Source organism: Cebus imitator, unplaced genomic scaffold (assembly GCF_001604975.1).
Source record: "Cebus imitator isolate Cc_AM_T3 unplaced genomic scaffold, Cebus_imitator-1.0 Scaffold254, whole genome shotgun sequence".
Classification (NCBI taxonomy): domain Eukaryota; kingdom Metazoa; phylum Chordata; class Mammalia; order Primates; family Cebidae; genus Cebus; species Cebus imitator.
The window spans coordinates 1,475,717-1,499,891 of record NW_016107569.1 but is presented as its reverse complement, the minus strand read 5'-3'; the positions used below and the strand labels follow the sequence as shown (position 1 = coordinate 1,499,891).

General features: G+C 56.4%; 1 protein-coding gene across 1 annotated transcript in view; it reads left to right on the top strand.

The window, feature by feature from the left end:
• The window catches only part of HMCN2 (hemicentin 2), a 164,954-nt gene that overhangs the window by 118,476 nt on the left and 22,303 nt on the right, over positions 1-24,175 (top strand). Inside the window, exons 62-84 of the mRNA XM_037728076.1 lie at positions 2,134-2,277; positions 2,361-2,520; positions 2,606-2,730; positions 3,080-3,263; positions 4,036-4,133; positions 4,566-4,832; positions 5,202-5,392; positions 5,844-5,925; positions 6,015-6,151; positions 6,709-6,850; positions 6,935-7,079; positions 8,274-8,401; positions 9,289-9,445; positions 10,330-10,451; positions 11,612-11,776; positions 13,949-14,056; positions 14,344-14,478; positions 14,883-15,017; positions 16,010-16,200; positions 17,112-17,325; positions 18,743-18,877; positions 19,872-20,062; positions 22,143-22,224. Coding sequence (XP_037584004.1) covers positions 2,134-2,277; positions 2,361-2,520; positions 2,606-2,730; positions 3,080-3,263; positions 4,036-4,133; positions 4,566-4,832; positions 5,202-5,392; positions 5,844-5,925; positions 6,015-6,151; positions 6,709-6,850; positions 6,935-7,079; positions 8,274-8,401; positions 9,289-9,445; positions 10,330-10,451; positions 11,612-11,776; positions 13,949-14,056; positions 14,344-14,478; positions 14,883-15,017; positions 16,010-16,200; positions 17,112-17,325; positions 18,743-18,877; positions 19,872-20,062; positions 22,143-22,224 — 3,438 coding nt within the window. The remainder of the gene's footprint in view (positions 1-2,133; positions 2,278-2,360; positions 2,521-2,605; positions 2,731-3,079; positions 3,264-4,035; positions 4,134-4,565; positions 4,833-5,201; positions 5,393-5,843; positions 5,926-6,014; positions 6,152-6,708; positions 6,851-6,934; positions 7,080-8,273; positions 8,402-9,288; positions 9,446-10,329; positions 10,452-11,611; positions 11,777-13,948; positions 14,057-14,343; positions 14,479-14,882; positions 15,018-16,009; positions 16,201-17,111; positions 17,326-18,742; positions 18,878-19,871; positions 20,063-22,142; positions 22,225-24,175) is intronic.

Sequence of the window (24,175 nt, the reverse complement as noted above, 5' to 3'; positions counted from 1 at the left end):
TGCGTCCACGTCCTTAGTCAGCTCCCACAAGACAGCAGACATGGACTATCCATTGTGCAGGGCAGGTGCTGAGGGCCATGGAAAGTCCACTGGCTGTCAATGGGTTCAGCATTGGCCCCCAGAGCTGCTCCTTGGTGGCGGCTGAGCTCTGTTCTAACTGGGCCATTGGTCACCCCCACCCCCCAGCCAGCCTCCCCATTCTGGCCACTGCTGTCCCCACTATTCCTCCACATGAGGGCAGAAGCCCCACATGGTCTTCTGGGCCCACTGTGCATCCCATGCAGGCTCTGAGAGGGGCAGAAAGGTCTGAAGGTGCAGCGCGGAGCTGGTCCCTTGTCTGGGGGAAATCTGTCCACAGTGGGGGCCTGCACTACCGGCCACCTCTCCCTGGCCCCCTACGTGCTAAATGTGACTGTGCTGGGCTCCTCAAACCTGCCCCTCTCTCTCAGTAACAGTTTTACTGGGATATAATTCACATACTATGTAATTCACCCACTGAAAACATCTAATTCAGCGATTTGCAGTACAGTCACAGAGCTGTGTGACCATCACCACAATCAAATTTAGAACATTTTTATCACCAAAAGGACACCCCATACCCATCAGGAATCACTCCCTGTTTTCCCCAATTTCTTCTTCCCCAAACCTAGGAAACCACGAATCTGCTTTCTGTCTCTGTGGATTGACCTGTTCTGCGCCTTTCACGTCAATGGCGTCATAGAGGGTGTGGCCTTTTGGGTCTGGCTCCTTCCGTTTAGCATGTTTTCAAGGTTCATCCACATTGTAGTGTGGATCAGTACTTCATTCTTTTTCTTTTTCTTTTCTTTTTTTGGGGGGGATGGAGTCTCGATCTGTTGCCCAGGCTGGAGTGCAGTGGCACAATCTCGGCTTACTGCAACTTCTGCCTCCCAGGTCCAAGCGATTCTTCTGCCTCAGCCTCCCGAGCAGCTGGTATTACAGGCACCTGCCACCATGCCCGGCTCATGTTTGTATTTTTAGTGGAGATGGGGTTCCACCATGTTGGCCAGACTGGTCTCAAACTCCTGACCTCAGGTGATCCACCTGCCTCAGCCTCCCAAAGTGCTGGGATTACAGGCGTGAGCCACCACGCCCGGCCTTCATTCCTTTCTGTGGCTGTGAATATTCCATTGTGTGGCCGTGTCACTTTTGTGCCTCCACTGGTCAGTTGACGGGCATTTGGGTGTCTGCACCTTCTGGCTGTGACACTTAGTGACGCTGTGATGCTCGGTGCTGCTGTGAACCTCCGTGTCTGTGTTTCTGCATGGACCTGTGTTGTTGCCTCTCTTGGGTCAGGTGGCTGTAGGCTGGACACCCACCCCCTGTTGTGTCCAGCTCTATCTTGGCATATATGTTCCCTGCCTGGAATACCCACCCCAGGCTCCCATGGTCACCTCTGCTCCCCATTAACTGAGTCCTGCTCAACAGTCACATCTCAGCGGAGACTTGCCACCTCCGGAAGCCTTCCCCGACCCCTCCTGACCCCCAGGTTCCCCGGCTCCATCAGGGCCTCACAGGGCTTGTCAGCACTGGGTCTCCTTGTTTCACTGCCCTGCCCCTGATACGTTGTGAGTTTCTTGAGGACGGGGATGGAGCCGTCCTCATCTCTGATTCCCAAGCTCCCCGCTGGACACAGGGAGTTGCCCGGGTGTTTGTGTTGAGAGGCTGATGAGGATCAGGGCAAGGAGATCAGCCTGCGCTGGGGCAGTTAGGGATGGCTTTGGGGGGACTGTGGCTGGAGGGAAGGAAGTGGGAGGCCCGAAGGCAGGGAGCAGAGGCTCAGAGGGAGGCCCCAGGGTGACCTGTGTGGGGTAGGTAAGGAGCTGGTTTGACTTGATTGATCAGAAACCTTGATAGATGGGGGTAGAGGAGCAGGGCGGGGAGGGAGAGGAAGGGAGGTGAGAGTTGGGCCCGAGAGCAAATCCTGGACACTGAAGGGAGTGGGTCCCTCGGGAAGAGCTGTCCCAAGTGCAAGGAAACGGGAGGATTCTAAGGAATACAGACCAGGCTGGGGAAGAGGGGGACATAAAGGAAGGAGCCCTTGCCTCTGTGGCCTCAGTTTCCTATAAGCACAAGAAGCGCTGGGGGATTCAGGGGCCCCCCTCTGTCCCACAGAGAGCAGCGTGGTGCACGGCGTGGTCTCCCGGGGGGGCCGCCTCCAGCTGAGCCGCCTGCAGCCAGCCCAGGCAGGCACCTACACATGCGTGGCTGAGAACGCCCAGGCCGAGGCCCGCAAGGACTTCGTGGTGGCAGTGCTGGGTAGGTCTGCGCCCTGCACCTCCTGTCCTCCTCCCAGGGCAGCCCCTTCCATTGCCCAGGGCCTCACTGCACCCCTGCCTCAGTGCCCCCCCGGATCCAGAGCTTGAGCGCGGCGCAGGAGCACCACATCTTGGAAGGGCAGGAGGTGCGGCTGGACTGTGAGGCCGATGGGCAGCCGCCACCAGACGTGGCCTGGCTGAAGGACGGCAGCCCGCTGGGCCAGGACGTGGGCTCCCACCTCCGGTAAGGCTTGGCCCATGCCCTCCCCATAGGTGGCAGCACCCATGCCCCCTCACACCCTGCCCTCGGCCCTCCTTCCTCACCACAGATTCTACCTGGATGGTGGCTCCCTGGTGCTAAAGGGCCTGAGGGCCTCGGACGCAGGCGCCTACACCTGTGTGGCCCACAACCCAGCTGGGGAGGACACGAGGCTGCACACGGTGGCTGTGTTGGGTGAGGAGTCCTGGGGCACTGGGAGGGTGGTGCATGGGCCAGGGCGTGGGTGATAAGGTGACATTTGAGCAAAGCCCACACTGTCGCCTGGGCCACTGGTCTCACTTCCCTGGGCCTCTGTGCCCCATCCTCAAATTAGGGGACAATAACACCAGCCCAGAGTACAGAGGAGATTGGGGGGTGGGAAGAGAGTCAGTGAGTGGCTGTGCCCCTCCTGCAGTGGCCTCATGCCTCACGAGGGTGGCGGCAGAAGTTCAGGTCTCCACTGCTGGGAATTTCCCTGGGAGGAGCCCACCTTCCCCCCAAGACATCCTCACCACCTGCCTTTCTTCTCTCCACCCACTCCCAGTTCCTCCCACCATTGAGCAGGGAGTGGACGGCTCGGGGACCCTGGTGAGCAGGGCTGGGGAGCTGGTGACCCTGGCGTGCCCCGTGAGGGGCTCCCCGCCCATCCACATGAGCTGGCTGAAGAACGGCCTGCCGCTCCCGCTGTCCCAGCGCACCCACCTCCACGGCTCTGGCCGCACCCTCAGGTAGGGGAGATGGCAGACAGGTGCTGGCCGTGCCACTTAGAGTGGACATTTGGGGATCGTCAGCACATGGGAGGTGCTGGAAGGCAGGACTGGCTGCAACACCCACCCCCATCCCAGAGCGAGTGTGGACTGTGCCCCAGCTGCTAGTGTTCGGATGAGTCTCAGGGACCAGGGAAGGGGAGGTGGGCGGGGTAGGAGGAGATGCAGGAGAAGTCAGGTTTCAGGGTGGGAGAGACCAGCAGGCCACGGGAGAGCGGGCCTGGGGACTGACTGTCGGCTCCGGCCGTGGCTGGGACTGGGGACGGGCAGGAGCAGCTCATGAGTGGCAGGGGCAGAAGGGCTGGAGAGAAAGTGGGAGGGCAGACAGTGAAGCCAGGAGCCGAGAGGACTCCAGGGAGTTCTGACAGCAAAGAGGGGTGCGTGGACAACAGGAGCTGAGCCGTCCACGTGGGACGAGGAGCTTCCCGAATTTGGGAGGCAGGAGGTCTGGCTTCAGAATGAGATGGCTAGGAGCAGGCAGCGGTGGTGGGGGCAGTTGGGGGCTTTATCCTGGGGACACGGGAACCCAGGTAAAGACTTTAAGCAAAGGCTGAGCTCAGTCACCCCACCCCCTCTGGCCAGCAAGCCTTTGGGGACAAAGGATGGGAAAGGGAGGAAGTCTTTCCACACAGCCAGCCTCTCCTGCTTCTGTCCCTCTCTCCCTGTCCCTCTCTTTCTCTCCCCTCCCCCTTTCTCCTTTCTCTCCTGCTCCCTCTCCTCTCGGGGGATTCAGGATTTCCCAGGTGCAACTGGCTGACGCCGGCATCTTCAGCTGCGTGGCCGCAAGCCCAGCTGGCGTGGCACACAGAAACTTCACCTTGCAGGTGCAGGGTATGGAGCAGGGGGTGGGGCAAGAGGGTCTCTGGCCTTGGTGGGTGAGAATCAAGACCCTTGGCCCCTCTGCCCATCTGGGTGGAACCAAGGATGGGCCCTGGGGGCGTTGAGGAGAGCGGACACTGCGGCTCAATCTCTGACTCACTGGATTGCTCCTTTTTGCTCCTGATATGCCCAGGATAGGCGGGGGCAGAAAAGCTCTGCCCCAGGAGGCCAGTGCAGGAAGCAGCTCTGTAAAGAGGCAATCACAATTCCAGGCAACTAGTGACACCAGGGGACAGAGCAAATGCGTGGGAGCACAGAGGAGGGCCCCTCGCCTGGCCTTGGGGGATCAGGGTGACTTCCCAGAGACGGTCACGTCTAAGCTGAGTACTGGAGGTGGCAGTCCTGGAATAAAATGGCTCCTGCCCACCCTTTCGCCCTCCACAGTGCCACCTGTCCTGGAGCCGGTGGAGTTCCAGAATGACGTGGTGGCAGTTCGTGGCTCCCGGGTGGAACTCCGGTGTGAGGCCCGGGGCATTCCCCAGCCTCTTGTGTCGTGGATGAAGGATGGGGAGCCCTGGTTGCCCCAGAGCCTTGAGCAGGGGCCCAGCCTGCAGCTGGAGACAGTGGGAGCTGCTGACTCAGGGACCTACTCCTGTGTGGCCGTGAACGAGGCAGGGGAAGCCAGGAGGCATTTCCAGCTGACAGTCATGGGTGGGTCCTCTGGCCTCTGGCCAGCTTCTCTGGGCTCGGGAGAGAGGGTGGGACTCTGGGGGCAATGGGGAGGGCAGTGAGGGAGGTGAGTCCCAGAGGCCTGGGACTGTCACCTGGGAGCAGAACTCAGGGAGCTTGGTTCCGGCTGGGCTCCTCTCTGGCCTTGCCTGCAGGGAGAGGGTGACTGGGCTTTGACTCTCCCAGGGCTGTGCTCCTGGGGTCTTTCCACCAAACCTTGGTGGCAGATCCAAGAACAAGAGCCACCAAAATCTGGGAGCAGAGGCCCCAGACTCAGCATGGTGCTTTCGCCTGCGGCGCCATCCTGGAAACATGTGTCACTGTGTGTTCCCCTCTGTGGGTGGCTTGCAGACCCTCCTCACATCAAGGACTCAGGCCAGCCTGCAGAGCTGTTGCTGACCCCTGGCGCCCCCATGGAGCTCCTCTGTGATGCCCAGGGCAGCCCCCAGCCCAACATCACCTGGCATAAGGACGGGCAGGCCCTGAGCAGGCTGGAGCACAGCAGCAGAGCCACGCGGGTGCTCCAGGTGGAGAGTGTGCAGGTACCGCTGTGGTCGCTGTAGGATGAGGCTGGGGGTTAGGAGGAGGCTGTGTGGGAGAGGGGAGGGACTGCAGTTTCCCCAGATGCAGTCGGCAGTTGGCAGGGTTAGGTTGAAGTACCTCCTCTGTATGGGGCGAGGGTGTGGAGGTGACCCACCTAGGATGTGCCCTTTGGAGCCCCCAGCAGGGTCAGGGCCCAGGCTGATGCCAAATGCAGATGACTTCCCATCTAGACCAGAGGAGGGCTGGTGTAGTCAAGGGGGACTTCTGGGAAGAGGCAGCCATTGCACCAGCCCTAAAGCAACAGTGAGATGGAAGGAGCGGGCAGGGTTGACTGGGAAGGTGGATGGCAGACCTGGCAGGGCTGAGTTTGTATTCTGGGTCCCTCGCTGCATAAGAAGGAAACCAGACTGGGAGGTGGGCAGACAGCTGCTCAGCCTGCTTTATCCCCAGGTTGGGGATGCCGGGCTGTACACTTGCTTGGCTGAAAGCCCTGCAGGCGCAGTGGAGAAGAGCTTCCGGGTCAGGGTTCAAGGTAGGTAGTGGGCGTGGGGTGGGGGCAGGACAGGCCCGTGGCAGGGGTGAGTCCACCTCTCACGTCCTCTTGTGCTACCCCCTTCCCAGCCCCTCCAAACATTGTTGGACCCCGAGGCCCCCGCTTTGTGGTTGGCCTGGCCCCGGGGCAGCTGGTCCTGGAGTGTCCGGTGGAGGCAGAGCCAGCGCCCGAGATCACGTGGCACAGAGATGGCATCGTGCTGCAGGTGGGCGGGGGTTCAGGGCGCTGCCTTCTGTCCCTCTCAGGCGCCAGACCTGACCCGGCTGGATCCTGGGTCCCAAAGACCCACTCTGAGCTGCATTTTGCACCCTGCCCCCTGGTGTTGTCTCCCCCCATTGTCATTGTCACTCCCATTTTATGGATAGGGACACTGAGGCGAGGCTCAGGTCACTCAGGGCTTCTGAGGCCCACCCAGTGTTCTCCCCCTGGCTCCTTCAAGCTGTGCTAGCGGCTGGGTGGCCTGGGCCTGTGACCAAGTCGCTCTTTGTCCATCCCTCAAATGGGGTCAGTTTGCGGCTGTGGATTCCAGGGTTGTGGGTGTTCTGACAGGAACTTCAGGGTCTGGGGGTGTATTTCCTCCCAGAGGAGCGCATTTCCTCAGCGGGTCCTCTGTGGGACACAGTCAGGGCCTGCGGTCAGCCTGGAAGGACAGAGCCACTGTCCAGCCTCACGGGTTCCTCAGTCCTCCATGCCTGGTGCCAGGGGCTGGTCTAGCACAGCCGGTCACTGATGAGGGTCTCTCCACCCTGGGGGACTCTCCAGGAGGATGCCCACACACAGTTCCCGGAGCGGGGCCGGTTCCTCCAGCTGCAGGCCCTGAGCACGGCCGACAGCGGCGACTACAGCTGCACAGCCCGCAACGCCGCGGGCAGCACCAGTGTGGCCCTCCGCGTGGAGATCCACAGTGAGTAGGGCCCACTCCACCCCACCCTGCCCACCGTCTTAGAGCCGCAGCTCCCAGCCGCATTCCCTCTGTGCCCCTCTCCAGCGGTGCCCACCATCCGATCAGGACCGCCCTCAGTGAACGTCTCAGTGAACCAGACAGCCCTGCTGCCCTGCCAGGCCGACGGCGTGCCCGCACCCCTCATGAGCTGGCGGAAGGACGGGGTCCCCCTGGATCCCAGGAACCCCAGGTGAGAGAGGGAAGGGGTGGGCCTCAGGGAGGCCCTCAGGTGCCTCTTTGAGGGTTGTAAACAAAACTCACTTGGGCAGTTGGAGCAGAAAAGTGACTTTATCATCAGGATGTGGGGTGTCTAAGAACACAAGGACAGGCCCACCACTCATGAAGGGCTCTTGCTTGTTTGACTTGATCAGAAGCCTTAATAGATGCGGGTAGAGGGGCGTGAATGGGTCTCACAAGCGCTGATGGTTTTATAGCTTCTCTCAGTGTGGGCTTCATTCTCTCCCTCACCTTCTTGCTCAGTGAACATGACAAAAACACACCCTCTGACACCCCCATGGCCCCCAGCCCCAGGTTTACAGCTCCTGTGCTCACTAGTGAGCCATCTGTGAATTCCAATTCTAAATTCCCAGGGCACAGAATATCATTGGCCCAGCCTGAGTGACATGTCCATCCCCTGTCCAATCAACTGTGGCCGGGGGCGGGATTGCACAGTACAGATATGGATCTTGGGAAGGGCACATTTAAGATCTAGGGACTGCCCTAAGGAAGAGCAGGATGGGGCTCCTTCTGCGTCTCAGGAGAGGCCAGGCCGCGGACAGTGTCGGGGAGGCCCAAAGCAGCCCTTCTCTCTGTCTTTCCAATGTTGGCCTGGGGTGTAGAGAGCCGCCCATGGTTCTGACCCCCTGACCTTGGCCTCACAGATGCAAGACTCTCACCTCCAAGTTAGCATCTGTATTACTCCATTTCCATGTTGCTGATAAAGAGATACCTGAGGCTGGGCAATGTACGAAAGAAAGAGGTTTATTGGACTTATAGTTCCACATGGCCGGGGAGGCTTCACAATCATGGTGGAAGGAAAGGAGGAACAAGTTACGTCTTACGTGGATGGCAGCAGGCAAAGACAGCTTGTGCAGAGAAACTTCAGTTTTTAAAGCCATCAGAACTCGTGAGACCCATTCACTATCACTAGAACAGCATGAGAAAGACCCGCCCCCGGGATTCCATCATCTCCCACCGGGTATCTCCCTCAACATGTGGGAATTATGGGAGCTGAAAGATGAGATTTGGGTGGGGACGCAGAGCCAAACTGTATCAGCATCCTCTCTGATAGTGCGGTCAGAGGGAAGGGACTTGGTGGAGACAGCCTTCCTCCAGCCCCATTGGCCCTGCCCATCTCCAGGGAAACCCCCACCATCCTTTCCAGGTTCGAAGTTCTGCCTGAGGGTTCCCTGAGGATCCAGCCAGCCCTTGCCCAGGACAACGGCCACTACCTCTGCCTGGCATCCAACTCTGCTGGCTCCGATCGTCAAGGCCGCAACCTCCAGGTCTTTGGTAGGTGGCCTGGGGAAGGGCTTCAGAGTTCAGTCCCTGTCAGGGTCCAGTCCTGCTTAGTTTCTGGGTCACCCCAGCTGTCAGGAGCCCAGAGCCAATGGTCTTCAAATGTTTTTGACCATGAAGCCCATTAGTAGAAAGTTGTGATCACGCACGCTCAAAGGACACAGTGGTACTTTAGTGCATAAGCTACATAACAGAATGGTTCTATTCAGTAAGAAAGCATGCACAGAAAATAACACAAGTCTGGGAGGCCAGGGCAGAAGGACTGCTTGATCCCGGGAGTTCGAGACCAAACTGGGCAACACAGTGTGACGCCATCTCTACAAAAAAATTTTTTTAAATTAGTCAAGCATGGTGGCACATGCCTGTAGTCCCAGCTACTTGGGAGGCTGAGGTGGGAGGGTCACTTGAGCCCAGGAGTTTCAGGCGACAGGGAGCCATGATCACGTCACTGCACTCCAGCCTGGGCGGCAGAGTGAGACTCTGTCTAAAAAAAAAAGGTAAAACACCTGAAAGGATAAAATTCAAAATCACTAGAATCATTTGCCCCAATCTCCTCCCACTCCAATGGATCAGCTTGTGTGGGGCTATCCTGGCGGGGCCCAGCCTCAGGTGGGGCTGATGGGGAGTGGAGCCCGGCATCCTGGAGGCCTCGGTCAAGGAAAGGCAGTGAGAGGCTGCCCGGCTCAGGGATGGGGAAAGCCCAAAACGGTCAGCTTCAGGAGCCTATTGGAAGCTCTCCCTTTGAAGTTTCTCCTGCCCTCTCCCTCTGTGCCCCCTCAGGGATGGGCGGAAGGTGGGAGGCAGTGGCATTGCCCCTGGGCACAGCCTCAGAGAGCCGCCAGCCCCCTGTACCTGTCTCCTGACCACTGTGCTCTCCCCAGAGCCTCCAGCCATCGCCCCCAGCCCCTCCAACCTGACCCTGACCGCCCACACCCCAGCTTCGCTGCCCTGTGAGGCCAGCGGCTCCCCTAAGCCCCTGGTGGTCTGGTGGAAGGACGGACAGAAGCTGGACTTCCGCCTGCAGCAGGGTGCCTACCGGTAATGACTGGACCTTGTGGTGACTTCCTGAGACGCATGGGGTGGGGAGGCAGGGGGCAGGGACGGGGCGGGGTATGCTCAGGTCTCACAGGATCCAGGACCAGAACTGGTGTTTCAACTTTGGGGATCAGGGGGTCTTCACACCGAGACAGGGGTGAGGGCACTGGGGACAGAGAACTCAGCAGAGACGTCTGGGCTTTATATCCACCAGAGTCACTCCTTGTCTAAAAACAAAACATGAATGGGGCGTGGTGCTAATCCCAGCACTTTGGGAGGCTGAGGTGGGAGGATTGCTTGAGGCCAGGAGTTCAAGACCAGCTTGGGCAACATAGTGAGATCCCCATCTCTACAAAAAAATCAAAAATTAGCAGTGCATGGTCTGTAGTCCCAGCTACCCGGGAGGCTGAGGTGGGAGGATCCCTTGAGCCTGGGAGGTGGAGGCTGCAGTGAGCTGTCGTGGTGCCATTGCACTCCAGTCTGGGAAACAGAATGAGACCCTGTCTCAAAAAAAAGAAAACATAGAATGTCAATTAAAAAAAATTGGAAAACCAATGTAACAAGCCTAGACTTAGTAAAAATGAAATCAGCAACTAAGACTCTGAGCCACTTTGACGCGGTTGTTATTACAGAAGTTATCATAGGTGGTTATTGTAATAAACGTGCAGGGTGACGGAGAAACAGGGATAAAAATGAAAATCACAAATCCACCAGCTAGAACTTTGGGGTAGAAACTTCTAGAAGACAATTCTAGAGTCAGGGATGGAGGCCGGATACAGGAAGGGGAAATGGGTGTGAGACCCCCACATCCAGACAGCCCGGCCGGAAAGCCACGGCTGGTCTCTGTCAGCCCAGCAGCCACTCGGCCACCCATCTCTCTGCCCCAGGCTCCTGCCCTCCAACGCCCTGCTCCTTGAGGCCCCCGGCCCCCAGGACTCAGCCCAGTTTGAGTGTGTGGTGAGCAACGAGGTGGGTGAGGCCCGAAGGCTCTACCAAGTGACCGTCCACGGTGAGTCAGGGAGGAGGTGGAGGAGGACGCCTGGGGTGGGGGCAGTGCCTTCCCACTCTTGGGTGCTCTCCCTGTCTGCAGGGAATTGTGTGGCTTGCCCGTGCTGCACTGGACACCTCCTCCAGGAAGGCATCTCAGATCCTCCCCAGTCACATTGACTTAACCCCAACTCCGGCACAGTTCCTGGCACACAGGAGCTCACGGGAGATGCCCACCCCTCCCCAATCCAGAATGTTCTAAACTTAGGTCTGACCTTGTCATCACCCCTGTTAAAAATCCCTCCCTCAACAGCTGCCCATTGCCCTCAGGATAGAATGCAAGAGTTTAGCTGGACCCACCGGGTCCTGTGTGGTCTGGCCTGCCAAGCCCCCAGGTTCGGTTCACACCAGACCTGCCTCACTCCAGGGTCTAATCGAGCTGCTCAGCTTTTTGTTCCTTGCCTCAAGGCCTTCACACATGCTGTTCCCTTTGCCGGAACACTCTTCCCTTCACTCAGCCAACACCTGCTTTTCCTTCAGATCTCGGGTTAAATGGCACTTCCCGTGGGGGTCTTCTCTGGCATCCCTCACTCCAAGTGGGAAAGCCACGAGTAAACCCCTGCGAAGTTACTAGGCCAGGGTCTCCATAGAAAGCTGTATCCCCCTGGGTGCGGTGGCATTTGCCTGTAGTCCCAGCTACTCGGAGGCTGGGGTGGGAGGGTCGCTGGAGCCCAGGAGTTCTGGGCTGTAGTGCACTATGCTGAGTGGGAGCTCACACTGAGTTCAGCATCACTATGGTGACCCCCTGGGAGCAGGGACCGCCAGGTTGCCTAAGGAGGGGTGAAGCTGCCCAGGTCAGAACAGAGCAGGTCAAGACTCTCGTGCTGATCAGCAGTAGGATCACACCTGTAAATAGCCCCTGCATTCCAGCCGGGGCAACATAGTGAGACCCCACCTCTGAAAAAGTACACTTTTTTTTTTTCTTTTAAAGAAAGAAAGCTGTAGCCCTGTGCCCAGAAGGATTTGCTGAGTGGGCAAATGTGACTTCTCCCTCTGTTGCCCCACCTCCCTCCCTGGCCCTTTGTCACGAACGTCACCTTGTGTACTAGCTTTGCCCCCGCCCCGCAGCTGTGAGTCGCCCGTGCCTGCCGGTAGGGCCTCAAGCCTTGTCTTGGCTTTCAGTGCCTCCCACCATTGCCGACGACCAGACAGACTTCACCGTGACCATGATGGCGCCTGTGGTCCTCACATGTCATAGCACAGGCATACCAGCCCCGACCGTGTCCTGGAGCAAGGCAGGCGCCCAGCTGGGAGCGCGGGGGAGCGGCTACCGCGTCTCACCGTCGGGTAAATAAGGGTGACCACAGAGAGAGGCAGCCGAGGGGAGACTGGGACAGCAGGTGGAGGGGGTGAAAGAAGGTCACATGGTAGAACAAGATAGGACAGTCTGGCCTGGCTCTGCCTCTCCTGGCTGTGTGACCTGGGAGGACCCTCTCACCCTCTCTGAGCTCATATTCTCCTCCATGCTCTGCAGTGTTGAGACCCATCAGTTCCTGGGGCCCTCTGGCATACAAGTGCTGTTTCACGGCAAAATAAGAAAAACAGCTGCTCCCTGGGAGCCTTTGTAAGCCTGGTTTTATCCCTTCAGAAGAATTGTCCTTTATTCTGAAATTATCTTTTGGTGTTGAAACTTCCTTTTCATGATGAGATTCAGTTAATAGTACATGGTTTTTGGTTTTGGTTTTGGTTTTTTGTTTTTGTTTTTGTTTGTTTGTTTGTTTGTTTTTGAGACGGAGCTTCGCTCTTGTTACCCAGGCTGGAGTGCAATGGCGCGATCTCGGCTCACCGCAACCTCCGCCTCCTGGGTTCAGGCAATTCTCCTGCCTCAGCCTCCTGAGTAGCTGGGATTACAGGCACACACCACCATGCCCAGCTAATTTTTTGTATTTTTAGTAGAGACGGGGTTTCACCATGTTGACCAGGATGGTCTTGATCTCTTGACCTCGTGATCCACCCGCCTCGGCCTCCCAAAGTGCTGGGATTACAGGCGTGAGCCACCGTGCCTGGCCCGGTTTTTTTTTAAGATGGAATCTCGCTCTGTTATCCAGGCTGGAGCGCAGTGGCACAATCTCTGCTCACTGCAGCCTCCTCCTCCCGGGTTCAAGAGATTCTCCTGCCTCAGCCTCCCGAGTAGCTGAGATTACAGGCACCCACCATCATGCCTGGCTGATTTTTGTATTTTTGTAGAGACAGGGTTTCACCCTGTTGGCCAGGCTGGTCTTGAACTCCTGACCTCAGGTGATCTGCCCTCCTCAGCCTCAGGCTGGAGTTACAGCCACCTTGCCTGGCCTAATGTGATTTTTTAAATGTCTTTGCTTGTCAAAATAACAAGCTGGAAGCTTTATGGAGAATCTCCATATTTATTTGTTAGTTGGTTAGTGAAATCCTGAAGTCTAGGAACCACTGGCCAGACCTGTGATTTTCAAACTGTTCCGAAGCAACAGAACTTCCTTCTGGGCTGCACACAGGGGCTCACACCTGTAATTCCAGCACTTTGGGAGCCTGAGGCAGGAGGATTGTTTGAAGCCAGGAGTTTGGGACCAGCTGGGGCAACACTGCAAGACCCCATCTCTACAAACAAATTTTTAAAAATTAGCTGGGTTTGGTGGTGCATGCCTGTGGCCCCAGCTACTTGGGAAACTGAGGTAGGAGGATCGCTTGAGCATAGGAGTTCAAAGATGCAGTGGGCTATGATTGCATCACTGTACTCCAGCCTGGGCAACAGAGTGAGACTCTGTCTCAAAACAAAATACAAAACAAAAGCTTCCTTCCGATAAGTGCAGTAAGTGGTAACAGCAAGGTCCAACAAGTAAAACAAAGCACAGTTCTGGTTCCGTCTGGGGCTGGGGCAGGGGCAGGGGCTGTGGGTGGCCAGGGTACAATGGGCCTTGCTCCCTTCCCCCACCCAAGAGGCCCCCAGGGGTCCACAGAGGACAATTTAGAGCCCTTGTCGCTTGGCTGCCAAGGTGCAGCCTGCAGTCTGGGAAGGTTAAAATGGTGTTCACCAAGCAATCAGGGCTAAGGCCAGGAGGGTAAAGGGAGGACAGAGGAGGCAGTAATCCTGGGAGGCTTCCTAGAGGAGGTGGGTTTTTAGCAGAGCAAGGTGAGAACAGCAGGGTGTGGATCTGTGAGCAGGGGATTACAGGCGGGGAAGTCGAAGATCCTGGAACCTCATAGCCAAAAGCGTCTAGAGACCATCTTGTCTGATTCTTCATTGCACACATGGGAAAACTGAGGTCCGGAGAGTGGAAGGAACTTGCCCATGCCTCTCCCTTGGGCAGGGCACAGAGGCAAACCTAGATTCCAGGTTCCCGTGCAGTCTCATCCCCCAGGCTATTTGTAAATGGTCAGAGGAGGCAGGTTGAGTAACCAGAGACAGAGTGGGGTTGTGTAGCAGCCCTGCCACCTCCATCCCTCGGGACCTCTGTCCTGATTCCCTCACCCTGATTCCACCTGCAGGCGCCCTGGAGATCAGGCAGGCCCTCCCCATCCATGCAGGCCGCTACACCTGCTCAGCCCGCAACTCTGCTGGCGTAGCCCACAAGCACGTCGTCCTCACCGTGCAAGGTAAGGGTCCGTGGCCCAGACCCCAGAGTTCCTTGGGAGCAGGTGGAGAGCTAGAGGCAGGTGGGGCTCAGGCTGTAGGTGAGGTCCTGGGTCTCAGAGGCGCACACCTGCCTCTCATGGGATTCTTTGGGAGGAAAAGAATCAGCCACGGTGTCCTTGTTGCTGCGTCGATGTTTCTAGAACCCCGTTCTCCTAGAGGCCTCGCTCTCTGGCACTCCAAGCCCCCTGGATGGAGGGCTGTGTGTTAAGGACATTTTCAGCGCCCTCTGCACCCCTGTTCTTTGCAGCCTCCCCAGTGGTGAAGCCGCTGCCCAGCGTGGTTCGGGCTGTGGCGGAAGACGGGGTGCTGCTTCCCTGCGAGGCCTTGGGCATCCCCCGGCCAACCATCACCTGGCAGAGGGAAGGGCTCAATGTCCCTGCAGGTGAGGGCCCCTGGCAGCCAGCCTGGGAAGGGAAGAGAAGAGTGTGGGGCTGGGGGGCCCTGCTTCCTGTCCTGGGAGACCCCGCAGAGCTACTGAGAGGTCCCAGGAAGCCCCTGGCCTGCCTAGACACGCCTCCACCCTTGCTCTGGCTGCCCTCTCCCCAACACTTCTCCTGTCACCATGGCCTGAGATGCCATCTGAGCACTCGGTGGCCAAGTTGGGAGGTCGGGTGGAGGCAGCTGGGCTGGGCTGTGGGTCAGGCTTCTTGGCTCTTTCTGTCCCTTGGCCACTCTGTGACCCCAGCAAGTCATTTGCTGCCTGTGAGACAGAATAGCCCAATCTACCCACCTTGGGGGTCCCCCATCCCAGCTCCCAGCCCCCCAGTTTTCTTCTTCCTCATTCAGGAGTGAGTACCCAGGTCCTACCTGGTGGACAGCTGCGGATTACCCATGCCAGCCCAGAGGATGCTGGAAACTACCTTTGCATCGCCAAGAACAGTGCAGGCAGTGCCGTGGGGAAAACGCGGCTGGTGGTGCAAGGTGGGTGTGAGGCTGGGGCCGAGCTGGGCCCTGGCAACTGCGGGCTTGAGGCTCCTGCAAGCTTCTCCCTTCCCTGCCTGGCAGGGCACACTGCTTACAGTTCCAGAAGGAGTTATGGGAAAAACACCTCTATTGGATGCCTGAGTTCTGGATTCAGACACGAACTCCCATCGCCTCTGCCTCCTCTCTGGCCCTCTTGGAACACGAGTCTAGCAGCTCTCATTCCTTCTGGTTTCCAGCAACTGTAGCCTCTCTGGCCCTACCCTGGCACACACAACACACGCACAATTACATGTGCCCTTACCTTAGTTTGGTCATTAGTGTCAAAGATAAGATGGCATCGCTGGCCAAAAATCTGCAAAGTCTGCTGGGAGTAGTCAGTATGGGCCAGTCGTGTCCTGGCCCCAGTGGCCTGCTTTGTGGTGTCTCCGTGGCCGTCCCCGCCCGCGGCTGTGTGGGGCTGGGGTCGGACTCTGGCTGTGAACTCAGAGGGGCTGCTGGCTCCAGGCTTCCTCTGCACCTCACTGTCCAGCGTGCTCCTCTCCCTTCAGACCCGGAGCATTGCTGGTCACCAGAGCAGTCAGACACCAAGCTGGTGACCCTCACCCTGCCCAGCACCGCTCCGCTGCTTTTGGTCCTGGGGTGGCCTGGTACGAGGAGTCTGTGCCCAAGTGGACCCTGCCCAAGGCCTCTGTGTGTGTGCGTGTGCGTGTGCATGTGTGTGTGTGCGTGTGTGTGTGCATGTGCGTGTGCATGTGTGTGTGTGTACACATATGCAAGGTGCAATGCCGTAACTGTCACCGCTTCACCAAACTGAGGGAGTCCCCAGATCATCCTGACCACAGGCAATGGCCTATGACTAGGGAGTTGGAGGGGACAGCTGATGGCCAGGGAAGGCTGAAGGGCTGGGCCAAAGGCCAAGGGCCCCGTGCTGGGGTCAGCCGTCTGTCTCCCCCAGCCCCGGTTCCAAGTGGGCCTCCCTCTGCCCGCAGTCCCACCCATGATCGAGAACGGCCTCCCAGACCTGTCCACCACCGAAGGCTCCCACGCCTTCTTGCCTTGCAAGGCCAGGGGCAGTCCCGAGCCCAACATCACGTGGGACAAAGACGGCCAGCCCATGTGGGGCGCTGAGGGGAAGTTTACCATCCAGCCTTCTGGAGAGCTGCTGGTGAAGGACCTGGAGGTGAGGCACTGCCCCGAGCGCACAGCAGGGAAGAGTGGCTGAGGCCCCTGTTTGTCCGGCTCTGCGCCAAGCTCTGTGCAGCCTTTAACCCCGGGAGCCTGGGGAAATCAGCGTTACCCTCCCGGGTACAGACGGCCAGAACTGAGGCTCAGAGTGTACCTAGTTGCCCACCATTGCCAAGAGGCAGAACCCAAATGTGAACCTGGACCTTGGCAGCCAGCTCCTGGGGAACCTGGGAAAGGGGGGCACCTGGACTGGGGCTCGGGATACGGTGATGACTTTGTGTCCCGATAGTCTCCCCATTTCTTCTCAGCCATGCATTGGCATTGACCGTCCTCTGGGCTTTGGGGAGTGTTGAGCCAGGGGTGTGGGTGGGACCCCTGACCCCCTTCCCCTCAGCACTCATCAGATTCTGCAGTTCTGTGATGAGACCCTCTCCAGATGGGCCCAGTGGACACACCTAGAGGGGTCAGGGGCATTGGGCGTGGCCATCCAGGGAGCCTGGCAGTGCAGTGGTGAGCGCACCGGCCCTGCTTGAATGCACCACGAAACTCCTCCCCTTGGAGCCCCTGCTGGGCGCTCTGTCAGGCACCAAAAGCAAGCCCTGCCGTGCAGGTCAAGTTCTAAGCACAGGGCGGCACGCAGTAGGTGCTCGGTAAACAGTAACTGTTGTGCTCAGGCAGTCGGGGCTGGGGTTATGAAGGAGCAGAGCCTGTGAACACTGCAGGACAGGGCAGGGGCGTGGTGGTGATGCCGACCCGTTTGCTAGCTGTGTGACCTTGGGCAAGTCACTTCACCTCTCTGGGCTGGATGTGCCATGAGAACCTTCAATGAAGTGGGTCCCAGGGGCATCCCAACCCAGGCCGAGGCCGGGGACAGTTCTCCAGCCAACCCCTTTCTTTTGCTCACAGGGCCAGGATGCAGGCACCTACACCTGTACTGCAGAGAACGCTGTAGGCCGGGCCCGCCGCCGTGTGCACCTCACCGTTATGGCACTGCCCGTGTTCACCACCCTGCCTGGGGACCGCAGCCTGCGACTCGGGGACAGGCTGTGGCTCCGCTGTGCAGCCCGGGGCAGCCCCACCCCTCGCATTGGCTGGACCGTCAACGACCGGCCAGTCACAGGTCTGGGTCTGCTGGGCGTGGGTGGGACAGAGAGTCAGGACCCCGGGAGGTCAAGAAGGGAGGGCAGGTGGGGATCCCCAGCCTAGCGGACAGGAAGAGGCTGTGAACCAGCCCTACTGGTTCTGGGTCTTCCAACTTGGCCCTGTGTAGAGGGACAAGGCAAACCCAGCTGTGGCCATATGTGACAAGCCATATATCAGAGCTGGCAAGAGGCCACCTGAGAAGACTCAACCCAGAGACCTCAGGGCCAGGAGAGGGAGACCTGTGTTCCAGCCCAGAGCTGCTGCTCCCATGGTGGGACCCTCAGCAAACCGCTTTTGCTGGGAGGGAGGGAGTGGGGGGCTCTGTCCTCCTACCTGAAGCCCAGGTAATGTCTAGGGAGGCGCGGGGCCTGTGGAGTACCTGGTGGGTACTCACTGAATGCCTGCTGAATTGAAAAATTGCTAAGTCCCCTCCACTGCAAAATGAGACTTTCCTATGTTAGGGTATGATATCACACGCTCCCAGCTCTGAGTCCCCAGGTGTGGAATGCCTGTGCTCACCTGTGAAGGCTTTGCTGGGCCCCACCGCTTCCGGGCAGGGACCTTGGGCAAGTATAATAGTTTGGCCTCTCTGAGCTCAGCTCTTTGTCAAATGGACAAAACCAGGGGTCCTGAGGTCAGAATGACGATGGAGAAGCCGCCTAGGCACAGACCTGGCCCCGAGTAGACGCCCCGCTGATGGTAATGTTGGTCCTTATTCCTCTCCTAGAGGCAATGGCTAACCCCAAAGGAAATGTCCATTATTAGAGTCCTTCTCTTGGCTGGGCACGGTGGCTCATGCCTGTAATCCCAGCAGTTTGGGAGGCCGAGGTGAGTGGATCACCTGAGGTTGGGAGTTCAAGACCAGCCTGGCCAAGAGGGTGAAACCCCGTCTCTACTAAAAATACAAGATTAGCTGGGCATGGTGGCATGTACCTGTAGTCCCAGCTACTCGAGAGGCTGAGGCAGGAGAATTGCTTGAACTGGGGAAGCAGAGGTTGCAATGAGCCAAAATCGCACCATTGCACTGTACTCCAGCCTGAGCAACAAGAGCAAAACTCTGTCTCAAAAAAAAAAAAAAAAACCCTCTCTAGAAATCATAGCGGTGCGTCAGTGAGTGCCCTGTGCTGAGAGTTCCACAAAGACCTGCCCTTGACCGTTTATCGAACACACAGTGTGCACTGGAAGTGGTAGAAGGCAGGCTCGTTAACTGCAGCCTCCAGTGCAGCCTTGCCTCCCAGGAACGGGCCTGACTCAGTCAGCCTTCACCCAGAACTCCCATCTGTTTCTGCATCTTTATTAAGTTCCTGTAGGTATCCAGGCTCCAGGGAAGCGTTTCGGGCAGGAGTTCCCTACACCCAACTCAGAGTCCCCTCAAGCTGCTTTCTCCCCCACAGAAGGAGTGTCCGAGCAGGATGGGGGCAGCACGCTGCAGCGGGCAGCTGTCTCCAGAGAAGACAGTGGGACCTATGTCTGCTGGGCGGAGAACAGAGTGGGTCGCGTGCAGGCGGTCAGCTTCGTCCATGTGAAGGGTAGGGCGTGTTCCCCAGGTGACTTGTCTCTCAAGACCTCCAGTCTATTGGAACCCAACCTATGGGTTTCCTAAGAACCCGCCCTCCTGTCCGCTGAACTAGTGGCTCCCTACCCTGGCTACGCGTTAGAATCCCCTGGGGGACTTTATAAAATCCCGAAGCCCATGTTCTACCTCCAACTCTGTAAGCCAGCATCTCTGGGGTGAGGCCTGGGCATCAGTATTTTTGACACTCCCAAGATGACCTTGGCTGCAGGTAGAAACAGAATCTGACCAATTGCCCTATAGCACAACCTGCAGCTGGATGGTACCAGCTTTTGGTAGATCCAACCTCAGGAAACCAGCAAGGATATAAGCCAGCCCAGAGCATCCAAGAGTGTTTTGAGATTAGCGTGAATCTCATAGTGTTGCTTCGTAACAACAGAGGTGTCTGGGGTTCCTGTTTTTTTATAGTTATCGATTTCCAAAGTACCCTGCAGGCACTCTGCTGCTAATATAATCCATCTGTGAGAGAGTATATGTCACACATAACACTGTGTCCCTGCCTGTGCCTGTCTCAGGCATCACTAATCAATCACCCTCTGTGAGACAGAGTAGATGACACGCCTAACACTGTGTTCCTGCCCATGCCTGTCGCAGGCACCACTAATCAATCACCATCTGTGAGACAGAGTAGATGACATGCGTAACACTGTATTCCTGCCTGTGCCCGTCTCAGGCATCACTAATCGATCACAGCACTCTTCTCATTCAGCTTCAGATGCTTCTCAGCACAGTTCCTGGAAACTACTCCCCGTCTTCATGACTTGGCCCATGACATGGACACTGTTTGCTATCCCTGATGCACTGACTACACACAATCATCCTGGGCTAGCAGGAGCCTCTGGAGGCCCCTGGAGGCAGGGGTTGGGCAGATCTTTAGAGATGGGTTTATGGGAGGCTGAGGCTGCAGGAAACCTCTTTTCTGCCAACTCGCTCAATGTCACCCCATACAGAGGCTCCTGTCCTACAAGGAGAGGCTTTCTCCTACCTCGTGGAACCTGTGGGGGGCAGTATCCAGCTAGACTGTGTGGTGAGTGGAGACCCAGCACCGGACATCCGCTGGATCAAAGATGGCCTTCCACTGCGGGACAGCCATCTCCGGCACCAGCTACAGAATGGCTCACTGACCATCCGCAGGACTGAGGCAAGGCGGGGCCTGGTACCTTGGGTGGGGCCACCAAGGACAACTCTACACTTTTTCTGATTGCTCAGGAGGGTTCTCATGTTGCCTCCAACCCCTGCTTCTGCAGTCTACAAAGCACCTTCCTGCCCATTCCCTAGACGTCCCTCCCACTACCACCAATAGTAACCTGCAGCCACCGGGCTTTTCTGTGCCACCATCATCCACCCTTTCAATGGAGCAAATTCTTTCTCCCTCATAGGACTGTAATGAGAAATCAGTGAGGTGACTCATACCCATTGTTTAAGAGTGATCTGTGGGTAAGGCCCCCAAAATGTTATCATTAACAACCTCAGGGGGCAGGGTAGGCCGGTAATAGTGCTCTCTATTTACAGACAAAGATACTGTTTTTTGATTTTTGGGTTTTTTTGAGACGGAGTCTCGCTCTGTTGCCAGGCTGGAATACAGTGGCGTGATCTCGTCTCACTGCAACCTCCACCTCCCGAGTTCAAGCGATTCTCCTGCCTCACAGCCTTCTGAGTAGCTGGGACTACAGGTGTGCGCCACCACACCCAGCTAATTTTGTGCTTTTAGTAGAGATAGGATTTCACCATGTTGGCCAGGATGATCTCTATCTCTTGACCTCGTGATCCACCTGCTTCAGCCTCCCAAAGTGCTGGGTTTACAGGTGTGAGCCACTGTGCCTGGCCCAGATGAAGACACTGAAGTTCATAGAGGCCCACAAGCAATAACTGCAGGAGACAGGGCCCCCCACCCCCAGGTCTCCTGCCTCTGGCTCCATGCTGTTTCCAAAGCCTTGGGTCCTGGTGAAACCCCACTCAACTTCCATTTTGTGTCTCAAGTTCTGATTATTGTGCGGAAATCCCCAAGTCAGTCTGACTCAAGTTCATCTTCAGGGCCTTGATCTCACCCATTTGGGAGCCTTTCTCTGTGTAGTAATAATAATAGGACTAGTAATCAGAGTAGCAGTAAGAGCAGTGGTAATAATGGCTCCTGTTACCCAAGTACTAGCTGTGGGCCAGGCACGGGGCCTCACACTTAGCAAGCATTATTCCGTCTAATGCTTATAAGATCCTAGCAGTCGGCCAGGCGCGGTGGCTCACTCCTGTAATCCAAGTACTTTGGAGGCCAAGGCCGGTGGATCACCTGAGGTCAGGAGTTCAAGACCAGCCTGACCAACATGGTGAAACCCCATCTTTAAAAAAAATAAAAAATAAAATAAAAAAGATCCTAGCAGTGATCACTCCCATTTTACAGAAGGGAAAACTGGGGCTTCAGGAGCATGAAAATGTCATAAGTAATGGGTTCAGGGCAGTAAGCAGTGGGGCTGGGATTCAGTCTCGTGTCAGTCTGACCTCCAAACCTACACTCTTAACTTTGTGCCATGCTGTCCCCTGGAGTCCCTTGGGTGTGACCCCCCCCAGATGCCATCTTCTGGGAGTGGACAGTGGCCTCAGACTGCCCCAGCCCCATCTCCTGGTGGTGCTGCCACTCGGAAGTGATGTGAGCCAGCACGCTACCGAATTCTGCCACAAGTCCATTGACCACCTGTTAGGGAAACGCTGCCAACCGTCTCCCTTATGGAAGACTCACTTTGCACACAGGCACAGTAAATGCCCTGAGAAGTCCTGCAGTTCAGACTTTAGTACTGTTTGTACAACAGAGGTGTCTAATGTTCTTGTTTTCCTGTAGTTATTGATTTCCAAAGCACCATAACATGTTGTCTAACTCAGTGTCTCCTAAACTTATTGACCATGGAATCCTTTTTTTCCAAGGAAGCTCAAATCGTGTGCTATGGGACAGTAAGATTTCAGTGGACACGGTTTGGAAGAGGTGGATCTAAACTGCTTTTCCAGCAAGACATTCCACCTAGGGCAACAAGGACCTTAGTCACCACCCCCAGTTTCGGGCGTGAAAAGGGGCTGGATCCTCTTTGTGTGTCTGTTAACAAGTGGCCACGAGCCCTTCTGATGCTCTGGGGGGGTTCAGGTGCCCCTGGCTGGCCCCGGTCCCCTAGCCAGGTGTCTGAGCCGCTCTTCCTCTTCTCTGAGTACCATGCCCCCCCTCCTGTGCCCACTTACAGAGGGACGACGCGGGACAGTACCAGTGCCTGGCAGAGAACGAGATTGGCGTGGCAAAGAAAGTGGTGATCCTTGCCCTGCAGAGTGAGTCTCAGCCTCAGTAGAATGGGGACGTGGGGAGTGTCCTCCGGGACAGCGCTGGCATGTGCAGCCGAGAGGGCAGGCAGCAGGGCCAGGACTAGGAGTTCTTTCATTAATCCTTGTTTGGAACACAAATCGAATCATGTCAAATGTTTCCCAAATGTGGGGTGAGTGAGACTCAGGGTTGAGCTAAAGAAAACCTCGCAACCTGGGCCTAGGGGGAGCTGGCTGCTTAAACTCAGACCAGCCGTCCAGATCCCTGACAGCTCTCGCCTGTGCCAAGCAGCTCGTAGTTACCAGGTGCTATGTGAGCCTCAGAATAACACTGTGAGGTCGTCTCAACAGGGATTCTGTAGAACATGTTTTATTGAAGATGAACACCTGTGGGGAAAAGTGAGTACCCTAAGTGCAGAGTTCGGCGAATTCTTACGATGTGAAAATGTGAATCCACCCAGTTAACCAGCAGCCAGATCAAAAACACAGGGCGGCCCGGCTCCCAGCCTCCACACGCCCACCTCTATTCAGCCCCTGCCCCAGTAGTCCCTGTCCTCGATTCTGCCTGTTGTTTTTATTTTAAAATCCACCCATTTATACAATGCAATATTACTTAAAAAGGAAGGACATTCTAGGGCCAGGTGCAGTAACTCATGCCTGTAATGCCAGCACTTTGGGAGGCCAAGGTGGGTGGATCACCTGAGTTATGGAGTTTGAGAACAGCTGGGCCAGAATGGGGAAACCCCATCTCTACTAAAAATACAAAAATGAGCCGGATATGGTGGCGGGCACCCATAATCCCAGTTATTCAGGAAGCTGAGGCAGGAAATCACTTGAACCCGGGAGGTGAAGGTTGCAGTGAGCCGAGATCGTGCCATCATACTCCAACCTGGGTGACAGGCAAGACTCAGTCTCAAAAAAAAAGAAAAAGAAAAAGAAAAAGGGAATGAAATTCTGACACAGGCTACAACATGAACATTGAAGTCATTCTGTGAAGTGGGAAAAGCCAGTCACAAAAAGATAAACACTGTATGATTCTGTTTATGAGGGCCCTGGAGTGGTCAAAAGCATAGAGACCCAGAGCGGTATGCAGCTTGTCGGGGCTGCGGGGAGGGGGAAAGGGGGAGTCATTGTTTAATGAGTCCAGAATTTCAGTTTTGCAAGATGAAAAAATTCTGGAGATTGTACAACAATGTAAAATACTCAACATTACTGGACTGTACAGTTATAGATAGTTCAATGATAAATTTTATGTAATGTATTTTTGCCATAATTATTATTATTAATTTTTTTGAGACAGAATCTGGCTCTGCTCAGGCTGGAGTGCAGTGGTACCATCTCAGCTCACTGTAACCTCTGCCTCCCAGGTTCAAGTGATCCTCCCATCTCAGCCTCCCAAGTAGCTGGGATTACAGGTGCCAGCCACCACGCCCAGATTATTTATTTATTTATTTGTTTTTTTAATTTTTTTTAGACGGAGTTTTGCTTTTGTTACCCAGGCTGGAGTGCAATGGTGCGATCTCGGCTCACCAAGCCCTCCGCCTCCTGGGTTCAAGCAATTCTCCTGCCTCAGCCTCCCGAATAGCTGGGACTACAGGCACGCACCACCATGCCCAGCTAATTTTTTATATTTTTAGTAGAGACGGGGTTTCACCATGTTGACCAGGATGGTCTTGATCTCTTGACCTTGTGATCCACCCGCCTCGGCCTCCCGAAGTGCTGGGATTATAGGCATGAGCCACTGCGCCCGGCTAACTTTTGTATTTTTTAGTAGAAACAGCTTTCACCATGATTAGCCAGGCTGGCCTTGAACTCCTGACCTTAGGTGATCCACCTGCCTCAGCGTCCCAAAGTGCTGGGATTAACTTGTGCTCATTTTAAATAGAGTTGTTTATCTTACTCTAGTGAGTTCCTAGAGTTCTTTTTTTTCTTTTTTTTTTTGAGACAGAGTTTCGCTCTT